This window comes from Geotrypetes seraphini, chromosome 7 (genome assembly GCF_902459505.1).
Source record: "Geotrypetes seraphini chromosome 7, aGeoSer1.1, whole genome shotgun sequence".
NCBI classification, from domain to species: Eukaryota; Metazoa; Chordata; class Amphibia; order Gymnophiona; family Dermophiidae; genus Geotrypetes; species Geotrypetes seraphini.
This window is the reverse complement of record NC_047090.1, coordinates 49,204,810-49,232,171: the sequence shown is the minus strand read 5'-3', so window position 1 is coordinate 49,232,171 and position 27,362 is coordinate 49,204,810. Positions and strand designations below refer to the sequence as shown.

Genomic DNA, 27,362 nt, shown 5'->3' with positions numbered 1-27,362 from the left:
CATATGGCATCCAGACAGTACCTCCGCTTCATGATCAATCATTGTCATTACCAATACAAGGTGCTACCCTTCGGTCTTGCCTCCTCTCCAAGAGTGTTCACCAAATGTCTGATTGTGGTGGCTGCCTTTCTACGCTCTCACCACCTTCAGGTATTTCCATATCTGGACGATTGGTTGATCAAAGCCAATTCTTCTCAGACAGTACTTCAGGCCACCAACCAGACCGTCCTCTTTCTTCAACTTCTGGGGTTCGAGATCAATCTACCCAAATCTCATCTCATCCCCACTCAGAGGCTTCAATTCATCGGAGCTGTCTTGGACACAGTCCTCATGAGAGCGTTCCTGCCACTCAACCGTCTTCAAACGCTTCAATCTCTCTGTCAGCAAGTGCTTCCACAACATTCCATCTTTTGGGTCACATGGCCTCCACAGTTCATGTCACACCCTTCGCACGTCTTCACCTGCGCACTTCTCAGTGGACCCTAGCAACCCAGTGGTCCCAAGCAATGGATCCTTCCTCACGTCACATATCTGTGACATCATCTCTTCGTCAGTCTCTTCAATGGTGGTTAATATCCTCAAATCTCTCCAGAGGTCTTCTGTTCCATCTACCTCCTCATCAACTTGTCATCACCACCGATGCCTCCCCTTACGCTTGGGGAGCTCATTTGAACGAGTTCCAAACTCAAGGTCTTTGGACAACACAAGAAATGAAGCATCACATCAATTTCTTGGAACTCAGAGCGATGTTTTATGCCCTCAAGGCCTTCCAACATCTTCTCTTTCCTCAAGTCCTCCTGCTGTGCACAGACAATCAAGTTGCGATGTTCTACATCAACAAACAGGGTGGGACAGGCTCTCGCCTTTTGTGCCAGGAAGCCCAAAGGATCTATTCCTGAAAGCTATCTACATTCAGGGCGAACAGAATTCCTTAGCGGACAAGCTCAGCAGAATTCTCCAGCCCCACGAATGGACACTCGATCCTCTCACTCTACAGTCCATCTTCGCTCAATGGGGCACTCCTCAGATAGACCTCTTTGCAGCTCCTCACAATCATCAGCTGCCCCACTTCTGCTCCAGATTCTACTCTCCTCACGGTCTGGCAGCAGATGCATTTCTCCTGGATTGGTCCAATCTCTTCCTGTATGCTTTCCCTCCTCTGCCTCTCATGCTCCGGACCTTGTTCAAGCTCAGGAGGGAACAAGCCACGATGATTCTGATTGCTCTGAGGTGGCCCAGGCAACATTGGTTCTCCCTTCTACTTCAACTCAGTTCCAGGGAACCTTTTCTTCTTCCACTGTTTCCTTCTCTGCTTACACAGCATCAGGAGACCCTTCTACATCCCAACCTCCAGTCTCTGCACCTGACAGCTTGGTATCTCTCGGGCTGACTTCTCATGATACTCTTTTGTCTCAGCCCGTTCGTTCCATTCTAGAAGCCTCCAGGAAACCAGCCACTCTGCAATGTTACCATCAGAAGTGGACACAATTTTCTTCCTGGTGTCTTCTTCATCATCTTGATCCCACTTCCCTGGCAGTGGAGACATTGTTGGATTATCTGCTTTCTTTGTCTGACTCTGGCCTTAAGTCTACTTCCATCAGAGTCCACCTCAGTGCCATTGCTGCTTTTCATGAGCCGGTTCATGGAAAACTTCTCTCAGCTCATCCCCTGGTGTCCAGGTTCATGCGGGGTCTTTTCAATGTGAAACCACCTCTTAAAGCCCCTCCTGTTATCTGGGATCTCATTGTGGTTCTTTCAGCCTTAATGAAGCCTCCATTTGAACCTTTGGCTACCACTCCTTTCAAGTTTCTCACTTGGAAAGTACTTTTCCTTATTGCTCTTACCTCTGCCAGGAGGGTCAGTGAGCTACATGCACTAGTTGCAGATCCACCTTTTACGGTCTTTCATCATGACAAGGTGGTTCTGCGTACACATCCAAAGTTTCTCCCTAAGGTTGTCTCTGAATTCCATCTCAACCAATCCATTGTTCTGCCTGTCTTCTTTCCGAAACCTCACTCTCATTCTGGGGAACAGGCTCTGCATACTTTGGATTGTAAGAGGGCTCTAGCTTACTATCTAGAGCGTACGAAACCCCACAGATCAGTTCCCCAACTCTTTCTGTCCTTTGATCCGAATAAATTGGGACGTCCTGTTTCTAAACGTACGTTGTCTAATTGGCTGGCAGCGTGCATTTCATTCTGTTATGCTCAGTCCGGACTGACACTGGAAGGTTCTGTCACGGCCCATAGAGTCCGAGCGATGGCAGCATCTGTAGCTTTCCTCCGTTCCACTCCTATTGAGGAAATCTGCAAGGCTGCTACTTGGTCCTCAGTTCATACTTTTACATCTCATTATTGTCTGGATGCATTCTCCAGACGGGATGGACACTTCGGCCAATCTGTTTTGCAAAATTTGTTTTCCTAATGGCCAACCTTCCCTCCATCCCTCTTTTTGTTAGCTTGGAGGTCACCCATCAGTCAAGAATATGCTGCCTGCTTGTCCTGGGATAAAGCACAGTTACTTACCGTAACAGGTGTTATCCAGGGACAGCAGGCAGATATTCTTGCGTCCCACCCACCTCCCCGGGTTGGCTTCTTAGCTGACTTATCCTAACTGGGGACCGCGCGCCTCTGTCGGGCGGGAAGGCACTCGCGCGTGCGCGGTGCAGCCTACTAGAACTTTCCAAGTTCTTAGAGTGCAATCACTCTAAAATTGTCCGTACCGGGGCTCCGTCGGTGCCGTCACCCATCAGTCAAGAATATCTGCCTGCTGTCCCTGGATAACACCTGTTACGTTAAGTAACTGCTTTATGACAAATAAATCTTAACTAAAAACCTTTTACCAGACACAGGACCCAACACGGTCCGTGTTTCGGACAACCTTCATCAGGGGTCCATGGTGATAAAGGAAAAGAAGAAAAATATCACAAAAAAGAAGCCTGGAAAAATAGCCCAAGAGTGGCTTTGTCCATAATTTTTATTGCAACTTTTTCCCCTGTTAAAATGTGGCGAGCAAGTTTGACTTTTGCAAATCCACCTTCAAGTTTGTCTCTGAAGTCGCCAGCAACAGCAATTCACACAGAGGTCAGAGGTGGCGGGATGTTTGAGAAGGAAAGCGTTGGTGACAGTGGCAGCCAATCTGTGTGAATTGCTGTTGCCGGCGACTTCAGAGACAAACTTGAAGGTGGATTTGCAAAAGTCAAACTTGCTCGCCACATTTTAATAGGGAAAAAGTTGCAATAAAAATTATGGACAAAGCCACTCTTGGGCTATTTTTCCAGGCTTCTTTTTTGTGATATTTTTCTTCTTTTCCTTTATCACCATGGACCCCTGATGAAGGTTATCTGAAACACGGACCGTGTTGGGTCCTCTGTCTGGTAAAAGGTTTTTAGTTAAGATTTATTTGTCATAATAAAATTTGCCTGCATCGTGTACAAGTCTGCAGTTTTTGGTTTGTTTGTTCTGGTCTGTTTTTTCACTGCAGACGAAGTTGGACCTCTTCTTTTTGTTTTGTTGCTTTATATTTAAATAGGATACAATTAGCAATTGTCACATGAAGATATTTTATGATATTGGGCTATCTACTACTACTACTTTTCATTTCTATTGTGATGCTAGACATACACAGAGGTTTACATTAAAACATTCAAGAGACAGTTCCTGCTCATTAGAGTTTACAATCTAGTCAATAGACAAACAAGACAAGTAGGGGTTAGGGAGTTTCTCAGGCAGGCATGGATGTTCTAAGTGCCTGTGGCAATGGAGGGTTAAGTGATTTCCGAAGGTCACAACGAGCTGTAGTGGGATTAGAACCGGACTTCCCTGGTTCTCAGCTCACCCCTCTAACTAGTAAAATTTGAAGTTATTTGAGATCTCTTCGCCTAGTAAGTAAAACTTAAAAGAACAATTCTGAAATGTGCTAGATTTTAGTGGGAGGAGATATACGAAGAAGAGATTCATGGCCATTATTTAACCTCAAAATCCAATGACCATACTCATAATGCATGTGCATAAGTTTGAGTTAGCTGTGGCCCTTTGCTAAGGATTGTTGCAGAAAGGAGGTTAAAATGTGAAAAAGTCCTGGTTGATTGAAATGAAAACTCTTAGCACTATAGCCTCAGTAGAACCTGGAAACTCAAAGAAACAAGAAGGAACTGAGAGGTCAAAAAAAGGAGAACAGTATGATAGGAAAGGAATGTGACTTTCTCACAGAGCTATATGAATTCTCTCTATGTGAAACAGTGGTATTTGTAGATTGATTTGCTGGAAACTTTACACAGCTGTTTGCATCATGTATGTATATATGATTCAAATAAGGTAACAGAACTGAGTTCTGATGTTTATTTACTATATATACATGAATATAAGTCGAGACCCCCATTTCCCCCCCAAAAAAGAGGAAAAACAGGGGCTTAATATTCAAGTGCCATGCTCTGCCAGGATCTGCATGCAGTGTCCCCTCTCTCACGCTCCCCTCTCTGTCAGGTTCTGCACCCAGCTCCACTCACTACTTGCCAGGTTCTACACCAAGCCCCCTGCCCTGCAAAGCTCTGAACCCAACCCTCTTCCCTACCAGGCTCTGTACCCAGCCCCCTTCCCTCCCTTCCCTGCAAAGCTGTGAATCCAGCCCCCTTTGCTACCAGGCTCTATCCCCAGCCCCCTTCCCTACCAGGCGCTGCACCCAGCCCCCTTCCCTCTCTGCCCTCCCAGTCTATGCAGCCAGCTTCCCTCCCTAGCAGGCTCTGATCCCAGCCCACCTCACTACTTGCCAAGCTCTGCACCATGTCCCACCTTCCTGCCTTGTACCCTCTTCCACCTTTTGTGGTCTAGTGGTAGGCTGGGACAGGAGGAATCCCGGCCGATACTAACAACTTTTTTTACTCTTCCCCCAAGTACCTTTTCTCGTACAAGGGGGCACTTGGAGAAATTAAAAGGGGGCAGGTTTAGAACAAACGCTAGGAAGTTCTGTTTTACCCAGAGAGTGGTGGACACGTGGAACGCGCTTCCCGAGGCCGTGATAGGACAGAGCATGTTACAGGGCTTCAAAGAAGGTTTGGATAGGTTAACAGATGATAAGAGGATTGAGGGGTACAGATAGGAGTTGAGGTAGGTTATAGGAATAGTCAGGGACCACAGCACAGGTGATAAACCTGAAGGGCCGCCGCAGGAACGGACCGCTGGGCGTGATGGACCTCTGGTCTGACCCGGCGGAGGCAAATTCTTATGTTCTTATGTTTCCCGGGTGGTTCAGTGGTATATGGGCAGGAGTGAACTTTCCACTCTCCTCCCCTGCACCCCTCCTTCCAATCTTGCGGCCAGCGGTGCACATGCACGCAGGAGTGAACATCTCGAGCTCCCGCCCAGCCCAATGTCATTCACTGAATGACTCGCTCCTGTATGCCTATGCGCCGTGAGCTGTGAGATTGGAAGGAGGGGCACAGAGCAGGAGCGCGGAAAGTTTGCTTCTGCCCATACACCGCTGGTCCACCAGGGATGCGAGAAAAGATATGCGGGGGTAAAAAAATTGTTAGTATCGGCCGGGACAGAAGGGATCCCTCCTGTCCCGGCCTACCAGAGGCCTGCATCAAGTCCGGGAGGGGGTTGGGTGATGACCTGAATATAGGACGAGACCTCCATTTTTGGGCCATTTTTATTGGCTCAAAAATCTTGTCCTGTAATCGAGTATATACAGTATTTATTTTTTGTATTATTTCTGTTTGGCATGGATCCAGAAATTAATAGACTAACACAATGAGTTTATTTACCTGTTAAGGACTGATCCAGATGCAAGCAAAAAAAAAAAAAAAAAAAAATGGGAGACGGTGTTTAATCACGGTGTCTGCATTTTTTTCAACGTTCCCTACAGGATGGTGATTAGAGAGTTAATGTTCCAACTTTTTCTCCTTCATTCATTTTGCATTTCTACAGAGCTGTTTCTCTCAGCTATTGCATGTGATTTCTTTGTTCCAAACACACTGTAGCATTGTTACTGGATGACGATACTAAGCCTTACAGTTTTCACCAATAGTTATTTGAATGTTCTTGTGGATTTGTTTTCTTGAAGAACTCTTAATGCACAAGGAAAATAACGCTGTTTTTAGGGACGTGATGAAGAAAAGCTAGTGCACAGGTTTGGATGTTATAATGTTAATTGCTATGTTTGTTATAGAGCAGAATGATATTGTTCTGTCAGGGATTCTTCCCTGTTTCCCTCCTTCCAGTTATGCCTTTCTTTAAAGTGCTATTGTACTTGGTTGCTTTTGTACAAACTGAGGGGGCGGGAGCAGCTACCTGGGAGGGAGGTGGAGTTGATAACGTGGTTGACAGTTTTCTGCGGGCGGCTTGCTAGTTCGGATACGGGATTCTGGCGTTCGGGACCACTAGACATATCTACAAGGAAGAAGATTACTGAGGTAAGAACCTAATCTTTCTTTTAATGGCATGTTTCAGTTATCAGCGCAAGTTAAGCCTTGTTGAATAATTAAGTTTGGCACGCCTAGTCAATCTAGGTGCCTAAGTTCAGGTGCTGTTTGTAGAATCTGGGCCATAGGGCCCAGATTTACTGCAGAAATGTGTTATTTACTACAAGTGCTGTTTTAGGCTTTGGAATCTAGTTATGAATAGTGTGCGATAATGGCATTAGTGCACTATATCGTGGTCCAGTAGACTATATTGCATTTGATAATATAATGAGTTACAGAGTTGCTCTTTGGGTGCCACAGAGAGGCAAGATTTTTTTTTCTTTCTTTTATTCAATTTTCTATACCGTTCTCCCAGGGGAGTTCAGAACGGTTTACATTTGTTTACTATTCATTAATTATTCCTCAGGTACTTTAGCTAGATTGTGAGCCTTCGGGACAGTTAGGGAATTTCTAAGTACCTATCTTCAATAATTTTATTTTATTGTATCTTCAATGTATTCTGTATTGTAAACCGCTTAGAAACTTCACGGTTATTAGCGGTATATAAGAATTAAATTAATTAAATTAAAATTAAAATTAAAAGTGTAAGAGTGAGGACTGACCCAGCCAAAACTTTTGACTTTCTTTTCCAGTATTATAAATTAGAAATCCAGCATGAAGGTTGGTCAAGATTTATGGATGTATAAAAGATATGTGCTGGTGGTCTGAAGAATTTGAGAATTTCTTTTTTGTTAGATTGGCAACAGAGATCACATGAAGTTCCTTTTTTCTTGCATGCAGGTAAATTTTACTGCAAACCTCACTATTGCTATCGACAATCTGGTTATGCTCAGCGGAAGAGGCCAGCAGCAGCTCTTCTATCAGAAAAGGTATGGGATATATTTTTTTTTTTTTAATTTTTAATCAGTCAAATTTAGTAGAGAGCACTTCTAGGGATCCTTTGATAAAGGTTTAGCATGTGCTAAATGCTAAGAAGCCCATTTTATACGTATGGGCTTCTTAGCATGTAAAGCACACTAAGCTTTAATAAAAGAGCACCTTAATGTGGAAAAGTTAAAGAATTGCAAGGGGGATGGTAACTTAAATCATCAAATTTTTCTGTCACCATATTCAGTATACATATTTACTTAACAAAACAGGAGGGAGCAAGTCAGATTGAAAGCAAGGCCAGTAGTGTAGTCTAGTGTAGAGGATCAACCAAGAAATTTGGAGAACCCTTAACTTTATATGCCACTCATCTTCCCTAGTTTAACGTGATCAAATATTAAACTTTTCTATTCTACCTTAGATAAGAAGTTTTTGTAATCTCTGGTTTATTCTGTTTGTCTTATGGATAGTGCTAATTAGTAAAGCAAGATTTTCCTTTTTAAATATTATTGCTTTGGGCATGGTCAAAAATATTGAGCTTACTTTCAGGTAGTCCAGTAATTTTGGTGCTTTCCTTTCATTTTCTGCTTTTCAATAGATACAATGCTCTAATACAGGGGTGTCCAACCCGCGGCCCAACAAGTTTTGTGCGGCCCAGTTTCTCTCTCCCTCCCTTCTGTGCCTCCCTCCAGCAGGTAGTTTTCTGGCTGGCTCTCTTGCTGCAGTTGTCCACGGATGGCGTCAGCTCCTTGTGTGCGATCTGCGGCTGTGTCAGAAGCGTTCCCTCTGATGTCACGACGTCAGAGAGAAGACTTCCAAATCAGCCGTGAATCGTGCGTAAGGAGCCAATGCTGCCCGCAGATGACTATAGCAAGGGAGCCGGCCAGAAAATAAATACCGGGAGGCACGAAAGGAAGGGAACGCTTCCAGCACAGGCGCGGATCGCCGACGGCCATAAAATAAATACTTCAAGCACAGCCACAAATCAGATGAGGAGCCAGCCACTATCGCCTGCAGTTTTCACCAGAAAACAATTGCAGCATGGGAGCCGGCCAGAAGGGAGGGAGGCACAGAAGAGAGGGAGGGAGGAAGGGAGCACAAATTTTGAACAAATGATGAAGGAAAGAGGGAGGGAGGGCACATGAGCCATAGGATTGAAGAATGGAGGGAGTGAGGGGGAGGGAACAGTAACGGAGAATTGGGTGTCTGAGAGATGGAAAGAGATGATGCACATGGAAAGATGAAGAAAGAGGAGAACTGTTGGGCAGAGGGAGGGGGAGAGAGATAATTATTGGGCATGGTGGTGGAAGAGGAGAGGTAGAGATGCATGGGCGCGGAGAGGAGAGGGAGAACATGCTGGGCCAAGGAAGCCTCCTGGACTGTTTTTTGGGTTTTGTTTTGTTTTTAAAAAGTACAGAGGGGGAGGGTATTAAGTGATAGATTGGGTGTGGGGGGAGAGTTTATGGGGCCAAAAACAGAGGACAGAGAGAGAGAGATGGTAGGCAATGGTCTGAAGGGAGAGAAGTTGGACCTGGGGTTGTGTGGAGGGAGAGGGAAAGAGATACTTGAAGGGAGAACTGTTGAAAAGAGAAAGGTTGAAATGGTAGACCTCGGGGAGGGAGGCAGGCAGGTGGAGAGATGGGGTGGGGGCAGTTGGGAAAAAAAAGGGAGAAAAGTTGGATCTGGGGATAGAAGGGAGGTAGGGAGAAATTTTAGGCCATGTGACACCACTGACAAGGCTACTTCTCTGCACTCCTCAGTGGACCCTTGCTTCTCAGTGGTCTCAAGCGACAGATCGTCTCACAACATGATTTCTTTTTTTTTTTTAATATTTAAATATTTATTGAAAAACTTTTATATTTTACATGTTGCAGATGTAGTACGATATCAACATGACCACATAAACCGATTAACAGCAAATATAAACAGCAGTTAAACAATACCTTAGAAATAGCAATTATATCAAGCTCCAAATTGTATTAAATCAATTTCCAGTAAACAAATATTCTCATCCCGAAATCCCATCCTAAATCCAAATCCCCACCAACATCACTTCCCAGTCCCCCTCCCCCCGAACCCCATTCATCTAGCAGACAACAGAGCAAGTGACACCAGGAGATCCCCTAAAGAGCATCCAATATTTCTTCCAGCTTACTCCAAGTTGGAAAGTAAGTGGTGTAAATATGGCGCCTCTTAGCCATTGCTATCTCCATCTTTCCTATCGAAATTAATCGATTTACCCATGCAGTTTGAGAAGGAGCCTCAGCATTTTTCCAATGGTTGGCGATAAGACATTTTGCTGCCGCCAAACCCCATCTCATAATTTTAGTTTGCCAAGAGCGCTCCCTGTTATTATGTAATCCCAAAAGACAGCTCTGAGGAGACAGAGCCACACATTCGCCCAGACTCTCAGATAGTGTGCTAGTCACATATTTCCAAAATGATTGGATAATCCTGCATTCCCACCATATATGCATAAAAGATCCCACATGCAAACCGCATCTCCAACAATGTTCAGGTACTCCAGGAAACATTCTATGCAGACGATCAGGGGTATAATACCATCGTGTTAATACCTTATAGGCATTTTCCTGAACCAAAGCACAGGATGAGGCTTTATAAGTCTCCCTACAGACCGTCTCCCATTCTTTAACAGACAATCTTGTTTCTAGGTCCCTCTCCCATTGTTTTTGAAAAGGGTAAGTAGCAGGTAAGTATCCCCTCCTATATTGATATATCACCGACAATGGTTTAGGAACCCTCTTCAGCAACAACCAAAGATTTTCCAATGGTTCCTTATCAGGTTGCAGTCCAGATCCCCAACCCTGTGCCACCATAAAATGTCGGATTTGTAAGTATGCAAAATAATCACTGTCTGGTAAATCATATTTCTGTTGAATTGTATGAAATGGAATGATCCCTGTCTTCCCCATTAGATCCCGAAATACTCTGATCCCCTTTTGAGACCATCTTTGAAAGACCCTATTATCTCGGCCTGCTGGAAACAGAGATTCAGTAGATATACTTGCCAGGGATGATACCAAAGCCCCACCGCCCATCTGTTTACGCATTTGACTCCATATTCGTGCCAAATGTTGCACAAATGGGTTAGATATGCCCTGGACCCACATGCGCTGCGACCCAGAGGACCACAGCTTGGCTTTCAAAGGCTCCACATTACTATATATCTGTTCTATTTGTACCCCACTTTTATATTCCCCCAATTCCCATTCTATCACTAATTTCAGCTGCGCCGCTTGATAATACCACACCAGATTAGGCAACCCTCTCCCCCCTACTTCCCTGGAAGCCCATAACAAGGATTGGGAGAGTCGTGGAGATTTACGTTGCCAAATAAAACTACGTATTTCCCTACCCAATCTCCTCAACTCTCCCAAAGGAACTGATATAGGCAAGGTCTGAAAAAGGAATAGCAGCCTGGGGAGTACATTCATTTTAATGATCGCTATCCTGCCCCACCAGGACAACCATAGACCATGCCAACGTTGTAAATCAGCTCGGATACGGCGATAAATAGGCAAATAGTTCTTTTCATAAAGTCTCTGAAGATCCGAAGGAATATAAATTCCCAGATATTTAATCCCCTGCTCAGCCCATCTAAAGGGAAAAGTGTCCCTTAACTTATCTACCTTGCTCAGTGTCAATGTCAGGTTCAAGATTTCTGTTTTCGCTAGATTTATTTTGAACCCTGATACCTTCCCATAAGTATCAAATATCGTTAAAAGATGAGGTATAGAAAGCTCAGGTTGTCCCACATATAAGAGGATATCATCTGCGAACATCGCTATTCGGTGCTCTACCCCCCTCACTAACAACACCAACCAAGGATGCATGATGTCTAATAGCCAAGGCAAGGGTTTCAAGCGACACCGCAAACAGTAAAGGAGAGAGTGGACATCCCTGCCGAGTTCCCCTAAAGATGGAGAAGAAATCAGTGTACGATTGATTTATCCGCAAGCACGCCCTCGGTTCTGCATAAAGAGCCCGAACCCATTCTCCGAACATGCCCCCCAATCCCATCCTATCCATCACATCCCATAAGAACCCCCAAAGAACCCGATCAAATGCCTTCTCGGCATCGACCGATATCAGGACCGCCTTATCTCGGCCCTTACCCGCTTCCCAGAGTAAATTTAGAGTTCGTCTGATATTGTTGCTCACCTGTCTCCGTTGTATAAACCCCGCTTGGTCTTGATGGATCAGAGATGGCAATACCTTTCCCAACCGTTGAGCTAATACTTTGGCCAGAATTTTTGCATCTAAATTTAGTAATGATATGGGTCTATAAGACTCACAAAGTAGAGAGTCGCGGCCCGGTTTAGGCAGTATAACCACCCCCGCCTCTCCCATCGTAGGAGGTAGCTTACCTCCCGTAGATATTCCATTAGCTACTCTAACCAGAAGAGGCCCCAAATGCATTGAGAACTGTTTATAGTATCGGCTAGTATACCCGTCCAGCCCTGGTGATTTTCCGTTCTTCAACCCGTCAATCACCCCAAGAATCTCAGAAAGTTGTATCGGTTCCCTTAAATACTCCTTATCCGACTCTGATAACTCAGGTATCTGCAGTGAGTCCAAAAATCCAGTCTGTGTTCCCTCTTCCAAGGTCCCCGGGTGCCCATATAACCCAGAATAAAAAGCTTTGAATTCCTTTTGAATAGCAGAGTCCGTAACACGTACAACCCCCCCTACATCTCTCTTAATACGCGTAATAGTGTTCCGAACTTGTTTTATCCGTATATATCTTGCAAATTGCGCACTAGCTTTGTTACTATGTTCATAGATATTAAGTCGAAATCTCTCGCGCATACGTTCTGTTTCTTCTACCTGAAGCTGATATAATTCATTGTGTCAATGTTTGGGAATCCCCCTTATTCTGATGTTGTAGTTCCAGCTGGGTCAACCGAGTTCTTAAGTGAAGAAAGGCTCGGGCTCTTTGTTTTTTAAATCTAGCCCCCCATTTAATAAATTCACCCCAAACTACCGCTTTAAGAGCATCCCTCAATATAGCTTCAGATACTTCCCCATTATCATTCAATGTTAAATAATCGTTGATAACATTTTCCACCGCAGAAATCACCTGGGGGAACTCAGCAGGGATTCATTAAGTCTCCAATACGTACCACCCCCCGTATCTAATATTTCCGCGCATGTTAACCAGACTGGCGCATGATCTGATACATGCATCGGTTCTATCTCCGCTGCTCGCAGCCCCCCTGCTTGATTCCTGTGAATCCATACCCCATCCAATCTCGTGTAAGTATTTTGTGCATGTGAATAAAATGTATAAGATCTTTGAGTACCATGTAGCAGACGCCAACCATCTACTAGGCCAAGTGATCCCATTAAAGTCCGAAATGCAGCAGCTGGTTTTCGTAATGATCTATGCCCTCCCCCTGAATGATCTACTGCAGGTTCTGGAGGGACGTTTAAGTCCCCTCCCAGATATATCGCTCCCTGCACAAAATTACCCAGAGCCCCTCTCAATTTCCGATAATAAGCCTCCTGACCCATATTAGGACGGTAAATATTGATGATAGTCAGATGGCAACTCTGAAGAACACCCCGTACTGCTAGACACCTACCCTCCCCATCCCTATAGATCTTGTCCACCTGCAGACCCAGGCCCTTTCGTGCCAATATAGCCAATCCCCCTGCCCTTTTAGTGTCTCCCTCTCCCTGATGGGTCCAGAGCATATCAAACTGTGGCCGTTGGAGCAAGGCAACATCCCGTGGCCTTAAATGTGTCTCCTGGAGAAGACAAATGTCCCACTTCATCCTATAAAGTTAGCGGAAAACTATGCTCCGTTTACCCGGGCTATTAAGCCCATTTACATTCCATGATCCTATGGTTAGCCCCTGGACTTTCCCCGGAGACCCCCCCAGTACCTATACTCCCCCGCCTGCCAGAAACCATACGAACATCCCCTCCCCCCTCCCCCCCTCCAATTAGCTGATTCTCCAAGTTTCGAATCAGCCATAATAAGAAGTGAGTCATACCGAAAAGGCCCATAAAAACACACCCTTCAATGCTTAACCTCGTCATTCACACTTCCATACTCTCAATCAATCAAAAGAAGCCACATTCTCTAAAAGTACCCCTTTCAAGTCTATGTATCTAAATAACCAATATTTTCTATGTTGTGCAGCTACCCAGAACAATGTAAACAACTGTTTCCACAATCATCCAACCAACATACTGTAACCAGTGGAAAATAAAAAAAACACATGGGCAATTTTCATCATAGAAACCCCATTTCCTACTATTACAGTGATAAACCAGAAATACTTGTCAAAGTTTTGTCCGGTGATCCAGCTCAAGGAGCTGAAGTAGAAGGTTGGTTATTTGCTACGAAGTGCACGGAGTCCCCTGCTCTGACCCCTGATACTGGGTCAATCTGATCTCGAGCCGGAGAATCTGGTGGCATCCGACATCCAAGTTCTTTCAATGCTAGCCATGCATCCATTACAGTATCCACCTTCCTATGTTTCCCATTTATGGTGAAGTGCAAACCAAAGGGAAAAAGCCACCGGTATCTGTATCCTTCAGCACGCAATAGTAGGGTGACTTCCCGAAAAGCTCTGCGTTTCTGGAGCGTTGCAAGGGCCAGGTCTTGGTAAACCCCTACTTTCAACCCCTGCCAAACAAAATCAGGGCGACGTCTTGCAGCTTGTAAGATTTTTTCTTTCAGTTGGAAGTCACTAAAACAGGCTATTATATCGCGATTGCCAGATCCCCTCGTTTGTCCCAAGCTTCTGTGCACCCTCTGTAAGTCCATCACAGATAGCCCCATCAGAGCTCTAAGTTCAAGCGGCCATCGTCCGTGGTGACGTCACTTCCTCCCTCCTGTGCCATGATTTCTTTTGCAGTCGCTTCGATGGTGGATGACCTCTTTCAATTTCTCCAGAGGTCTCCTTTTTCACTTAACCCCTCATCACAAGGTCATCATGACGGATGCGTCCCCTTATGCCTGGGGGGGACGTTCATATGGACGATCTTCAGATTCAGGGTCTTTGGACGTCAATGAGGGGCGGCGGTGAAAAGGGCGAACAGAATGCTAGGAATGATTAAGAAAGGGATCACAAACAGAAAGCGGTGAAGACTCACCAGATTATAGGCAAGACAGAAATCCTGATGGATCGAAAGGGACACAAGAGGGAAGGAAATGCAAGAAAGTAACAGGCCGTAAACTCAATGTTTGTACACGAACACAAGGAGCCTTTGGAATAAGATGGGGGAATTGGAAGCTATGGCACAAAAAGATAACCTTGACATCATCGGCATCACGGAAACATGGTGGAACGAGGAAAACATCTGGGACAATGCTACTGGGATACAAGCTATACCGTAGAGACAGAGTGGGTCAGAAAGGTGAGGGTATTGCCCTATACATCAAAGAGGGAATTAAGTCTACCGGAGAAAACATGCCGGAAACAAAAACTAAGTTAGTCTCTATGGGTCAAAATTCCAGGAACAAATGGAACGGAAACGAAGATCGGCATCTACTACCTACCCTCAGGGCAGTCTGAAGAAATTGATGGAGAAATGATGGATGAGATTAAATGTAAGTGCAAGGGAGGCAACACAGTTATCTTGGGTGACTTCAATTATCCGGGGATAGACTGGAACCTAGGCACTTCCGGCTGTGGTAGGGAGACCAAGTTCCTGGATGCTGTAGGCAGTTGCTTCCTGGATCAATTTGTCAAGGAAAATATGAGAGGAAATGCAATTCTGAATTTAATTCTAAATGGACGCAAGGTGTAGAAGTAGAAGGGACGCTGGGAAGCAGTGATCACAATATGATCCGTTTCAACCTGGACATGGGAGTGAAACATCAATCCAGAACGACGGCCACGGCACTGAACTTCCGAAAAGGGAATTACGAAGGGATAAGACTCATGGTGGGGAAGAAGATTAAGAAGAGGATAAGCACTTTAAAAACGATAGAGCAAACATGCTCCCTTTTTAAGGACACAGTCACTGAGGCGCAAAATCTAAATATACCACATATCAACAAGGGATCCAAGAGAAAAAAGAACAAGGAATGGGTGTAGCCAACGCCGACAAAATGAACACATTTTTTGCGTCTGTATTTACCAAAGAGGATATATACAACATACCGAAAGCCGACAGGCTATACGCAGGAAACGAAGACGGGAAACTGACAAGGTTGATGATCAGTCTAGAAGAGGTATGCAGGCAGATTGACTTAAAAACGATAAATTGCCGGGACCGGATGGCATCCATGCGAGGGTCATCAAGGAACTGAAAGGGGCTATAGCTGAACTGCTTCAACTAATAGCCAATCTGTTGATCAAATTGGGAAGGATTCCGGAAGACTGGAAGGTGGCAAATGTTACGCCGATCTTCAAGAAAAGTTCAAGGGGAGATCCGGGAAACTACAGACCGGTGAGTCTGACCTTGGTACCGGGAAGATGGTAGAGGCGCTGATAAAGGACCGCATCATTGATCATCTTGACGAACATGATCTGATGAGGACCAACCAGCACGGCTTCAGCAAAGGAAGATCTTGCTTGACGAACTTGCTGCACTTCTTGGAGGGAGTAAACCGGCAGATAGACAAGGGTAACCCAGTTGACATTGTATATCTGGATTTTCATAAGGCGTTCAACAAGGTACCACATGAACGACTACTTTGAAAAATTGCAAGCCATGGAATCGAGGTTGAAATACTCATGTGGATTAAAAACTGGCTGGCGGATAGGAAACAGAGAGTGGGGGTAAATGGACAATACTCGCACTGGAAAAGCATCACAAGTGAAGTGCCGCAGTGTTCGATGCTTGGACCTGTGCTCTTCAACATATTTATAAACGACCTGTAAATTGGTACGACGAGTGAAGTGATTAAATTTGCAGACGATATGAAGTTATTCAGAGTAGTGAAGACGCAGGAGGATTGCGAAGACCTGCAACGTGACATAAACATGCTTGCGAAATGGGCTGCGACATGGCAAATGAGGTTTAACGTGGATAAGTGTAAGGTGATGCATGTCGGTAGCAAAAATCTTATACACAAATACAGGATCTCCGGTGTGGTACTTAGAGAGACCCCCCCCCCCCCAGGAAAGAGACTTGGAAGTATTGGTCGACAAGTCGATGAAGCCGTCTCCTCAATGCGCGGCAGTGGCGAAAAGGGCAAACAGAATGCTAGGAATGATTAAGAAGGGGATCACGAACAGATCGGAGAAGGTTATCATTCCGCTGTACTAGGCCATAGTATGCCCTCACCTGGAATACTGTGTCCAACACTGGTCACCGTACATGAAGAAGGACACAGTGCTACTCGAAAGGATCCAGAGAAGAGCAACTAAAATGGTTAAGAGGCTGGAGGAGTTGCCTTACAGTGAGAGATCAGAGAAACTGGGCCTCTTCTCCCTTGAAAATAGGATACTGAGAGGGGACATGATCGTAACATTCAAGATAATGAAAGGAATAGACTTAGTAGATAAAGACAGGTTGTTCACCCTCTCCAAGGTAGAGAGAACGAGAGAGCACTATCTAAAGTTGAAAGGAAGTTCTTCTTCACCCAGAGAGTGGTAGAAAATTGGAACGCTCTTCCAGAGGCTGTTATAGGGGAAAACACCCTCCAGGGATTCAAGACAAAGTTAGACAAGTTCCTGCTGAACCAGAACGTATGCAGGTAAGGCTAGTCTCAGTTAGGGCACTGGTTTTTGACTTAAGGGCTGCCGTGTGAGCGGACTGCTGGCCACATTGGACCACTGGTCTGACCCAGCAGCGGCAATTCTTATGTTCCTAAGAAGCAGACATTTCATATCAATTTCTTGTAGCTCAGGGCAATTTTTTTAATGTCCTCAAGGCATTTCATTATCTTCTCTGGACCCAAGTCTTCCTCCTTTGCACAATCAAGTAGAGGGTGTACTGCATCATCAAACAAGGAGGCATGGGCTCTCTCCTGTTATATCTGGAGGCCCAAAAGTTCTGGACTTGGGCAACCATTTGCACCTAACGGCTGTCTACATTCAAGGGGAGAACAATTCCCTACCAGACAACCTCAGCAGAATTCTTCAGCCTCACGAAGGGACTCTCAACTTTGCAATTCTCCAGTCCATCTTTGCTCAATGGACTTGTCTACAGCTCCTCACAATCACCAGTTGCCCCAGTTTTGCTCTGGGCTTTACTCTCCTCTCTGCCTGGAAGCAGATGCCTTTCTCCTGGATTGGACAGTCCTATGTCTATATGCATTTTCCCCAATCCCTCTCATCTTGAGAGCTCTGTTCAAACTCAAGAGTGTAGCGGCCACCATGATTCTCATTGTTCCACAGTGGTTAGGGCAATATTAGTTCTCCCTTCTACTTCAACTTAGTTCCAGGGAGCCCATACCTCTTCCAGTATTTCCTACTCTGCATACTCAGAATCAGGAATCTCTTCTGCATCCCAACCTGCCATCTCTACACCTTTCAGCTTGGGTTCTCTCGGTCTGAATCCATCTACCTTACATTCCTCTCAGCCTATTCGACAAATTTTTGATACATCCAGGAAAGCAGCCACTCAACAGTGTTATCAACGAAAGTGGATTAGGTTCTCTTCCTGGTGTCTCCTTCATCATCACAATCCAACTTCTTTATCAGTGCATTTGGTGTTGGATTCTCTGCTTCATCTATCCGATTTTGATCTCAAATCTACATCTGTTAAAGCAGTGTTCTTCAACCTTTTTACAACTATGGACCGGCGGAAATAAAATAATTATTTCGTGGACCGGCAAACTACTAAGACAGGACAGCTGCTCTTTGCCCTCCTTCAGCGGCCCAAGAGCCTTTAGGCAAGCAACAGCTCTGTATGCTTCTAACTTCGGCACAGAGCTGCCCCTAAGCAGTAGTTTAGCGCGGTTTCATGAGTCAGCCTCGGGGCCTTTGCTAGGCCGGCCCGCTTCGATGATGCGATGTGGGCCGGCCTAGCAAAGGCCCCGAGGCTGCCTCATGAAACCGCACTAAACTACTGCTTAGGGGCAGCTCTGTGCCAAAGTTAAAAGCAAACAGAGCTGCCGCTGCTGGTCTGGAGGTGCGGAGACAAGGCAGGAAGCATACGCGGCAGGAGTCTCGGCACAGCAACGGCAACAGGAAGTTGCAAGTCAGCTGACGCCGGCATCTTTCGTTGCAGCAGGACCCGAATCCTTTGTGGACTGGCAAGATTTTTTTGCGGACCGGCACCGGTCCACGGACCGGCAGTTGAAGAACTGTGTGTTAGAGTCCATCTCTTACAGCTTTTCACACACCAGTTGCAGGAACACCTCTTACTGCTCATCTTTTGATCTCCAGAGTCATAATAGGGCTTTTCAATGTCATACTAGAGGAGCTGCCATACAGCGAAAGATTAGAGAAACTGGGCCTCTTCTCTCTCGAACAGAGGAGATTGAGAGGGGACATGATCGAAACATTCAAGGTACTGAAGGGGATAGACTTAGTAGATAAGGACAGGTTGTTCACCCTCTCCAAGGTAGGGAGAACAAGAGGGCACTCTCTAAAGTTGAAAGGGGATAGATTCCATACAAACGTAAGGAAGTTCTTCTTCACCCAGAGAGTGGTAGAAAGCTGGAATGCCTTTCCAGAGGCTGTTATAGGGGAAAACACCCTCCAAGGATTCAAGACAGTTAGACAAGTTCCTGCTGAACAAGAACGTGCGCTGGTAGGGCTAGTCTCAGTTAGGGTGCTGGTCTTAGACCAGAGGGCCGCCGCGTGAGCGGACTGCTGGGCATGATGGACCACTGGTCTGACTCAGCAGTGGCAATTCTTATGTTCTTATACCGCTTCTTCAGTCCCCGCCTGTTGTCTGGGATCTTAATGTAGTATTTTCCAGGTTGATGAAGCCACTATTTGAACCAATGGCTACAGCTCATCTCATGTTTCTCACCTAGAAAGTGGTCTTTTTTATTTCTCTCACCTCTGCCAGGAGGGTCAGTGAGTTACAAGCCTGGCTAGTAGATCCACCATCTACAGTTTTCATCATGACAAGGGGGTTCTATGTACACATCCAAAGTTTCTTCCGAAAATTGTCAGTAAATTTCATCTTAATCAGTCAATTGTTCTCCAGTGTTTTTCCCTAAGCCTCATTCTCATGCTAGAGAAACCACTTTACATACTTTGAACTGTAAACGGGCTTTGGTCAGACAAAGCCACATCGCACATCTCCTCAACTGTTCCTCTCTTTTGATCTAAACAAGTTAGGGCATTCTGTTTCCAAGAGAACAATTTCCATCTGACTGACTGCCTGCATGTCGTTCTGTTATGCTCAGACTGGACTGGCACTGGAGAGTTGTGTCACAGTCCACAAAATTAGAGCTATAGCAGTTTCCGTGGCTTTCCTCAGATCTACTCCCATTGAGGAAATCTGTAAAACTGCCATCTGGTCCTCAGTTCATACCTTCACTTCTCACTACTGTCTGGAATCTTTCTCCAGACAGGATGCGCACTTTGGCCACTCTGTATTTTAAAATTTATTTTCCTAAGGCCAAAGCTCCCACCATCCCGTTTCTGTTAGCTTGGAGGTCACCCATACATGAGAATATGCTGCCTGCTTGTCCTGGGATACCGTAACAGGTGTTATCCAGAGACAGCAGGCAGATATTCTCACAACCCACCCACCTCCCCGGGTTGGCTTCTTAGCTGGCTTATCTTAACTGAGGGACCGCACGCCCTACGTCGGGCAGGAAGGAACTCGCGCATGCGCAGTTCGGGCAATCACAAACTTTCTAAAGTCTTAAAGTGGCGATGCACTTTTAAAGTGGTCCATCACCCATACATGATAATATCTGCCTGCTGTCCCTGGATAACACCTGTTACGGTAAGTAACTGTGCTTTCCTTCTTTGTGAAATCTTATGTTAGTAATTCCTTCTTTACTTTATTCCTTTTCATACCGCCTCGAACCAAAAGGCATTGTGCGGTATACAAATAAATAATGATGTTATCAGCATCTGTGGTTTCTGCTCGCAGAATGCTCTGGATCAGGCAGTGGGCAGGCAACTCGGCATCCAAGGCAACTTTAAGCAGACTGCCTTTTAAGGGGCAGATGCTTTTGGTATGGGCCTAGCTCTAGTCTAAACAATCTCATTTTGAACTCTTGGTTTTGCCCCTATGGACTGTATTTTGGTGTTAAAATGTTGCCACCGTGGCCATCTTGGATTTCCCAGTTTTATTTCTAAAGCCTCCTTCTGCCTCAAATTGCTTTGATTTTGATAAAAAATCAATTATTATGGACTCCTCAAATGGTTTGGACTTCATATCTTGGATGCTGGATGAGGAACATCCTTGTGCTGCGAAGCATGCAAAGGGGGTGTGTGGGAGCCATGGACTGAGCCCCCTCGGGTTACTTCATGGGTCAGGAGAGGCAGAGAGTTTGAGATCTGGGTCATAAAGCTCAGTGAGAGCCTCTTAAATGTGACTTGGCGTTGCTTGCAAAACAATCTTGCACAGATGCCTGACCCTGAGAACAGATGTGTGGTAGACCGGCAGAAGTCCTCAGAGTGCCCAAGTCAGGTTTTTGACCCTGATTTTGTGAATTTGATGTATGCAGCTTACCAGAAGCATAAAGGATTGTCTGTCTGTCAGCTGGTTAGTTCTCAGAGGAGTTTTTCTTCACAAAGCGAGGTCTCACTGCATCTGGTAGACATGCAGGAACTGGAACTGGAGGCCCAGTTGGAAAAAGGACTGGAACAATCTGGGGCTGAATGCAATTTCACTGCTTTCCTACCATGCAACATCCCTAGAGAATTCTAGTTCTCAGTTTGGGGCAAGTGACCAGGAGTCAGTGACAGGCTTAAATCATTGAGAGGATCCAGCACTGTGCAGGCTGTTTAAGCTGGCAGATTTAACTGAAGTTATTATAGGCTCAGGCAAAATACTCAATATACTTTATCTTGCCCAAGAAAAACTCAGAAGACCCTGAAAAAAGCCACAGCATGATAGCTAGAACATTGGTTCTACATACCCAGATGCAGTGAGACCCAGACAACAGCAGCAATCATGATTCCAGCAGCAAAAGCCTAAGAGAACATGGACATAAGGTCTTTGGCCTCTTACCTAGATGTGTCCATATTCTTGAAGGGAGCTCTCAGGTTCCATCCTCCCGTGCGGCAGCTAGTCCCTACATGGAATCTCAACATTGTATTGCGGGCCCTCCCTAAAGCACCATGGAGGCATCTTATCATGGATCTAACTGTAGACAGTTTTTTTAGTTGCAATCACTTCAGCGAGGAGAGTGTCGGAACTGCAAGCATTATCCTGCAGAGATTCTTTCCTCAGATTCATGGAAGCCAGGGGTGTCTTTACACACCAAGTCATCCTTTTTAATGCCGAAACTACGACCAATGTATGCCGAGGAAATAGCCATGTGGATCCATCGGGAAACAGCAGCCATGATGGCTAGTATTGGTTAAGACAAATAGGTGATCTGACAAGTGGAACTCATTTGTCATCTCAAGATAACGAAGGAGAACTCTCCTAACATCCAATAACTTCAGTACTTTGTTCACTTGTCTCTCATCCATGGGCTTTAAAGCAGGAAGCTGAATTCCTGGTTGACTTGAAATGCAAAATTACCTTCCTTTTAACACTACCAGCATCTCCAGACAATAGATTACAATGAGTTCATCAACATTAAAATGAACACTCCGATTGATGCCAGATGATGCACAAAATGAATTTCCAACAGGTTTGGAGGTGCTGGTAGTGTTAAAAGAAAGGTAGTTTCAACGTTTCATGTCAACCAGGAAGTTCAGATTCCTGCTTTCCAGCCCATGGGCGAGAGAAAACAGGACAAAGTATTGAAGTTACTGGATAATAGGAGAGTTGGCCTTCGTTATCTTGAGGTGCAAATGAGTTCCGCTTGTTGGATCACCTATTTGTCTTAACCAGTGCTAGCCGTTAGGGCAGACCAGTCTGTAAAGCTTCTATTTCCCGTTGGATCTGCATGGCTATTTCCTAGCCATACATTGAGCAACTGCCATTTGCCATGAAAGCTCACTGTACCAGAAGTGTGGCATCTTCCTGGGCAGAGTCCATGACAGTGCTGCCTGATGAAATTTGTAGGGTATCTACATAGTCTACCTTTACCTTTATGAAATTTTACAGAGAGGATGTGGCAGCAGGAACGGTCTGGCCTTTGGGTCCTGTGTGCTGGTCATGGGCTCATCTGTCCCACCCTAGACTTAAGGGACTGCTCTGGAACATCCCATCTATAAAGAATTGTATGCTGTTTGCACAGGAAAAAAGAATTAGGTTTTTACCTCAGTAATCCTCTTTCTCTAGAACAGTGTAAGATTCCTTACATCCTGCGCTGTCAGATGTCTGTTATGCTTGTGGAGGCTTGTAGATTTGGATGAGTATTCAGTGGCTTTGTTTGTAGCAGCCAAGGAAGAGAAGAAAAGTCTTTGAAGAGATAGATGGCATGTTGTTACAAAAATTCATGTCAACATGGTTTGCCGTGCTATGAGCTGTATAAGTGTTAGTGCCAGTTGCACACAGGTAGGTGGGTTTCTTGTGTTTGCCACCATTTTGTTGTCCAGTTGGGTAATTGTTTATTAACTCTTATTTACTATTGCAGAGCAGATCGAAATTATCTGGATTGGGAAGGTCCCTGAGCTCCCCCTTGTTTTCATATCCTCTTCTTGGGTTTATCACTTGCTTTGCTATGAACTAATGAGAGGGGGCACTGCCTGGAGAGACAAGAGGGTGGAGAAGGGAAAATGACTGATGTCTTCTGCAAGCAACTCGCGAGTTGAGGTGCTTAACCCATCCATAAGGAATTGTATGCTTTTCTACAGGAAAGAGGATTATCAAGATAAGAACTTAATCCTTCCTTGGATCTCCCCTTCTAGTCAGGATTTCCACAGTTATTGAGATCTATTTGTATTCAGTGCTTCTGTATGCAAATAGATCTCTTACATGTTCATTGTGGAAATCCTGAAAACCAGACTGGGTTGTGGACCTCAAGGACTGGATTTGAAAATCCCTGATTAGAAAGGTCACTTAAGGTAAAATGCTGCTGCCTCAAAGGAACTCCATTCCTAATGCATGCAAGGGATAAAGCCACTGGTCTTACCTAACATGTACAACTGTATTAACTGTGGGTTTTTCAAGTGGTATTTTATAATGTAAATCATTATGATGTTGTGGAGGAATAACTTGAAAGTTTTTCATGTTTAATGCTAATAATACTGTATACTAAGTTATGAATGCAATGCTCACACACATTTACTGGTTTTCATTTTTTTCTTAAAGATGATTTTTTATTTTTTTTTTTTATCTCCCAGTCCTCATCCTGATTTCTTACTAAAAATAAAACATGTCTGCATTGATTTTTTTTTAGGAGAACAAAAGTCCCCCGAAGGATACTATGGCTGCTGAAGAATCTGGACAAGCAAACTCCACAACAGCCTCTGCAGAGAGGACCCCAGGTAGCGCCAGTTCCTTGTTGGGCAGAGTCATGCAGTATTCTTTCCACCTCCTTGCCAAAATTAAAGGGGCAAGCCAGCACCTGCATAGCACCATGTCCTTATTTGGGTACCAGGTAGCACAAAATCCCTTGGACTCCTTTTTCATGTGTCAGCTGATGGCTGTTGGGCTCCCTTTTCTTTATGTGCAATCTGAGGTCCTCTTTCAGATACTGGGGGAGTTTTATTTACTGCCTGCTGATCATTGAGACTGAAGCATCATGAAATTTGTAACTGTCAGACCAGTGAACTTCATGTGTTGTGAAAGTGAACTATAATGATTGTATTGTACTTGTTTGTGAATTAAACCCTGTCAGCATCGTTCTTTATTTTAAAATTTTGTAACACTTTTTCTAGATGGCATTCAAAACTACTTACACAATTAGATAAAGCATATATACATAAAAATCATCTAAACAAATTATATATATATGACCAGAATCTGGTATGGATTTTGGAATGTTTGATCCAGCAAACAAAAGTTAAGTGTATGAGACTTTATTAGGCAATGTACATTATTATGGGGACTTAGTGCTCTAAACTAGTCATAAACACTGGTGTAGTGTCTTGGCAGTTCTTTGGTCCCATCCATCTTCTAGAGTTCTGATTTAAGCTTGCTATTTTTCTTGTTCTGTTTTGCTAATTACTGAGCGATAAAGTAAGTAAACTAGTGTTCACAGCTATATTGGTCTCTACAGACTTAGGGCCTCTTCTATCAAACTGCACTAGCAGTTTTTAGCACAGAGAGCCACGCTGCTCCCAATGCTCATAGGAACTCTATGAGTGTAGGGAGCAGCTCGGGCCATTCAGCGCGGCTCACCTTGCTACAAACTGCTATCGCAGTTTGATAGAAGAGGCCCTAAGTGCCAGGCACAATAATTTAATTTCAACAAATATAGTTTATCAAATAATTCATTACTTGTACAAGTAATTTAGCTTGTGCTCAGAAACAGTTACTGCTGAAGAGGTGTGAGCTAAAAAAAAAAAAAAAAAGTGTTAATTATGATTAGCAGCCATCAAGAATATTTTATGCTTGATAAGAACTCAGAAGAGATCCCTGAATAAGATAACTTGCAGTCCTTCACTGCATTCCAGTTATGCCTAAGCTTTTTGCCCCTTTTCACCATCAATGTATTGTGCTGTGTTTAGTGCTCTCTTAAACTCTTAAGGGATGTTTTCATCTTAATTTCTTGGTGGCTATGGTGTTTTCTTCCTATTTCCAGCAATCCCATTTTTGTAACTATGAGTTAATTGTGAAAATCATGGCATATTCATTCAAATTGTCTGTTTGGGTTTGTTACTATTAATGTTAAGAGAATGGTCCAAAACGTGTTCTTTGTTTATCACTTAGGGCTCCTTTTACAAAGGTGCATTAGGGCCTTAACTTGCGGAGTAGTGCACGCTAAATTGCCCTGCGCGCTAGCCGCTACCTCCTCCTCTTGAGCAGGTGGTAATTTTTCGGGTAGCATGTACTAAAATGCACGCTCAGTGTGTGTGTGCCAAAAACGGTAACGCACCTTTGTAAAAGGAGCCCTTAGTGGATGTGACTCAGTTTTGGGTAGAAGTTTATTGACAATTACTTTTGGGGGGAGTTTATCCAAGCACAAGCAGGGGAAAGTCCTGCCACACAAATGGATTATCACCCCTGACAGTTCATATTGCACAATTGTTCTTCCATAGTTCAGAACTGCAGGATATGGAGCTTCTTGAGCATGCATGGGGGTTTCTGTGCTCCTAAATGTTCCTCTGTAATGTCAATCGTTAAATTCTGCTCAGCTCCACAAGACATTTTTCTGTTCTTTTCACACAATGAATATAGAATGATGGTAGAACTCCTATGGCTCAACATGCTGTCTGAAAAAAGCATCTTTCTCAATAAGCCAAGGCTTGCTACCTGCAGGGCTCAATAACAAAAATCAAAAGGTAGCTACTTGCCTCTACAAAAACTGGAACAAATTAGCAACTGGCTACATGAAAATAGACTCTCTTAATATTGATAAATCAAAAATGGTACTGTTTTCCTGTAATGAAAAAAAAAAATTAATTTATTCAATACAGTTTCGATCTTATGCAATTAAAATGGAAATCACTATAAAAATACTAGGAGTAGCAATATTCCATGCTACCAATACAGGGCAAGCAGTGGCTTCCCCCATGTCTTTCTCAATAACAGACTATGGACTTTTACTCCAGGAACTTGTCCAAACCTTTCTTAAAACCAGCTACGCTATCCACTCTTACAATAATAATAATAATAACAACAGTTTATATACTGCAGGACCATGAAGTTCTATGCGGTTTACAATGTTACAGATTGAGTGGAATAAACAAAGTTCAGAATTAGTGATTAACAGTTTTAAAGATCATTTGTTGAGGACTAAGATTGCATAGGTCAGTTACCTAAGTATTTCAGGAACAGATGTGTTTTTAGATGTTTCCTGAATTCCCGATAAGTAGTAGGCACGAGCAGTTGTTCCAGATCTTTACCCCATAATGCTGCTTGATGTGAAAAAAGATGTTGGTGATGACTTTTAAATTTACAACCTCTAACCGGTGGAGAAACAAAGTTCGAATGTGAGCTTCTCCTATGTCTGTTGGTTGTGAAAGAGAAAAGGTCTGTTTTATATTTAGAGGCTAAGCCGTAAAGTACCTTGAAGCAAAAATAACCAAACTTGAATTTCACATGTGCCTCCATCAGCAGCCAGTCGATAGGAAGGTGTTACATGATCAAACTTCTTAAGTCCACAAAGTAGCCTAACTGCTGCATTTTGTACCAGTTGCAATCGCCGCATATTCTTCTGGGAGAGTGCCAAGTAGGCGATGTTACAATAATCAAGTTGACTCAGTATAAGGGTTTGTACCAGAATTCTAAATGATGAGACATCAAAATAAGCTCTAATGGACCGAAGCTTCCAGAGGGTGAGAAAGATCTTTCTAATCAAGGAGTCTACCTGATCTTTCATGGTCAGGCTCTGGTCCAGTGTTACTCCCAATACCTTCATAGTGGGTTGAATGGGATAACTAAGGTTATTGATGCACATTGATGCTTTAGTGTCAAGTGGGTGTGGCGATGCTATAAAAAATTTTGTTTTCTCTGAGTTTAGCTTTAGTCTGAATTCAGTCATCCATTGCGCCATCCGATTTAGTACTTCTGTTGCTTTGGGGGTGACTTTGAGATATAGGTAGTGAATGGGATAATTATCGTGAAGTCATCAGCGTAGCTAAATAGTATCCTCTGGCAATGCTTTCCAGAGCTTAACTATTCTCTGAGTGAAAAAAAATTTCCTCCATTTGGTTTTAAAGTATTTCCTGTAACTTCATTGAGTGTCCCCTAGTCTTTGTAATTTTTGACGGAGTGAAAAATCGATCCACTTGTACCCATTCTACTCCACTCAGGATTTTGTAGACTTCAATCATGTCTCCCTTCAACCATCTCTTTTCCAAGCTTAAGAGCCCTAACCATCTTAGTCTTTCCTCATACAAGAGGAGTTCCATCCCCTTTACCATCTTGTTCGCTCTTCTTTGAACCTTTTCTTGCGCCACTATATCTTTCTTGAGATATTTTAATCTGTTCTCTGATTACTAC

At 44.1% G+C, this 27,362-nt stretch overlaps 1 protein-coding gene across 17 annotated transcripts in view; it reads left to right on the top strand.

The window, feature by feature from the left end:
* Positions 1 to 27,362, top strand: part of MICAL3 (microtubule associated monooxygenase, calponin and LIM domain containing 3) — a 711,269-nt gene that overhangs the window by 418,579 nt on the left and 265,328 nt on the right. For all 17 annotated transcript variants that reach the window (XM_033950898.1, XM_033950894.1, XM_033950891.1 and 14 more), the window contains 2 exons: positions 7,202 to 7,290; positions 23,653 to 23,740. In XM_033950898.1, coding sequence (XP_033806789.1) covers positions 7,202 to 7,290; positions 23,653 to 23,740 — 177 coding nt within the window. The remainder of the gene's footprint in view (positions 1 to 7,201; positions 7,291 to 23,652; positions 23,741 to 27,362) is intronic.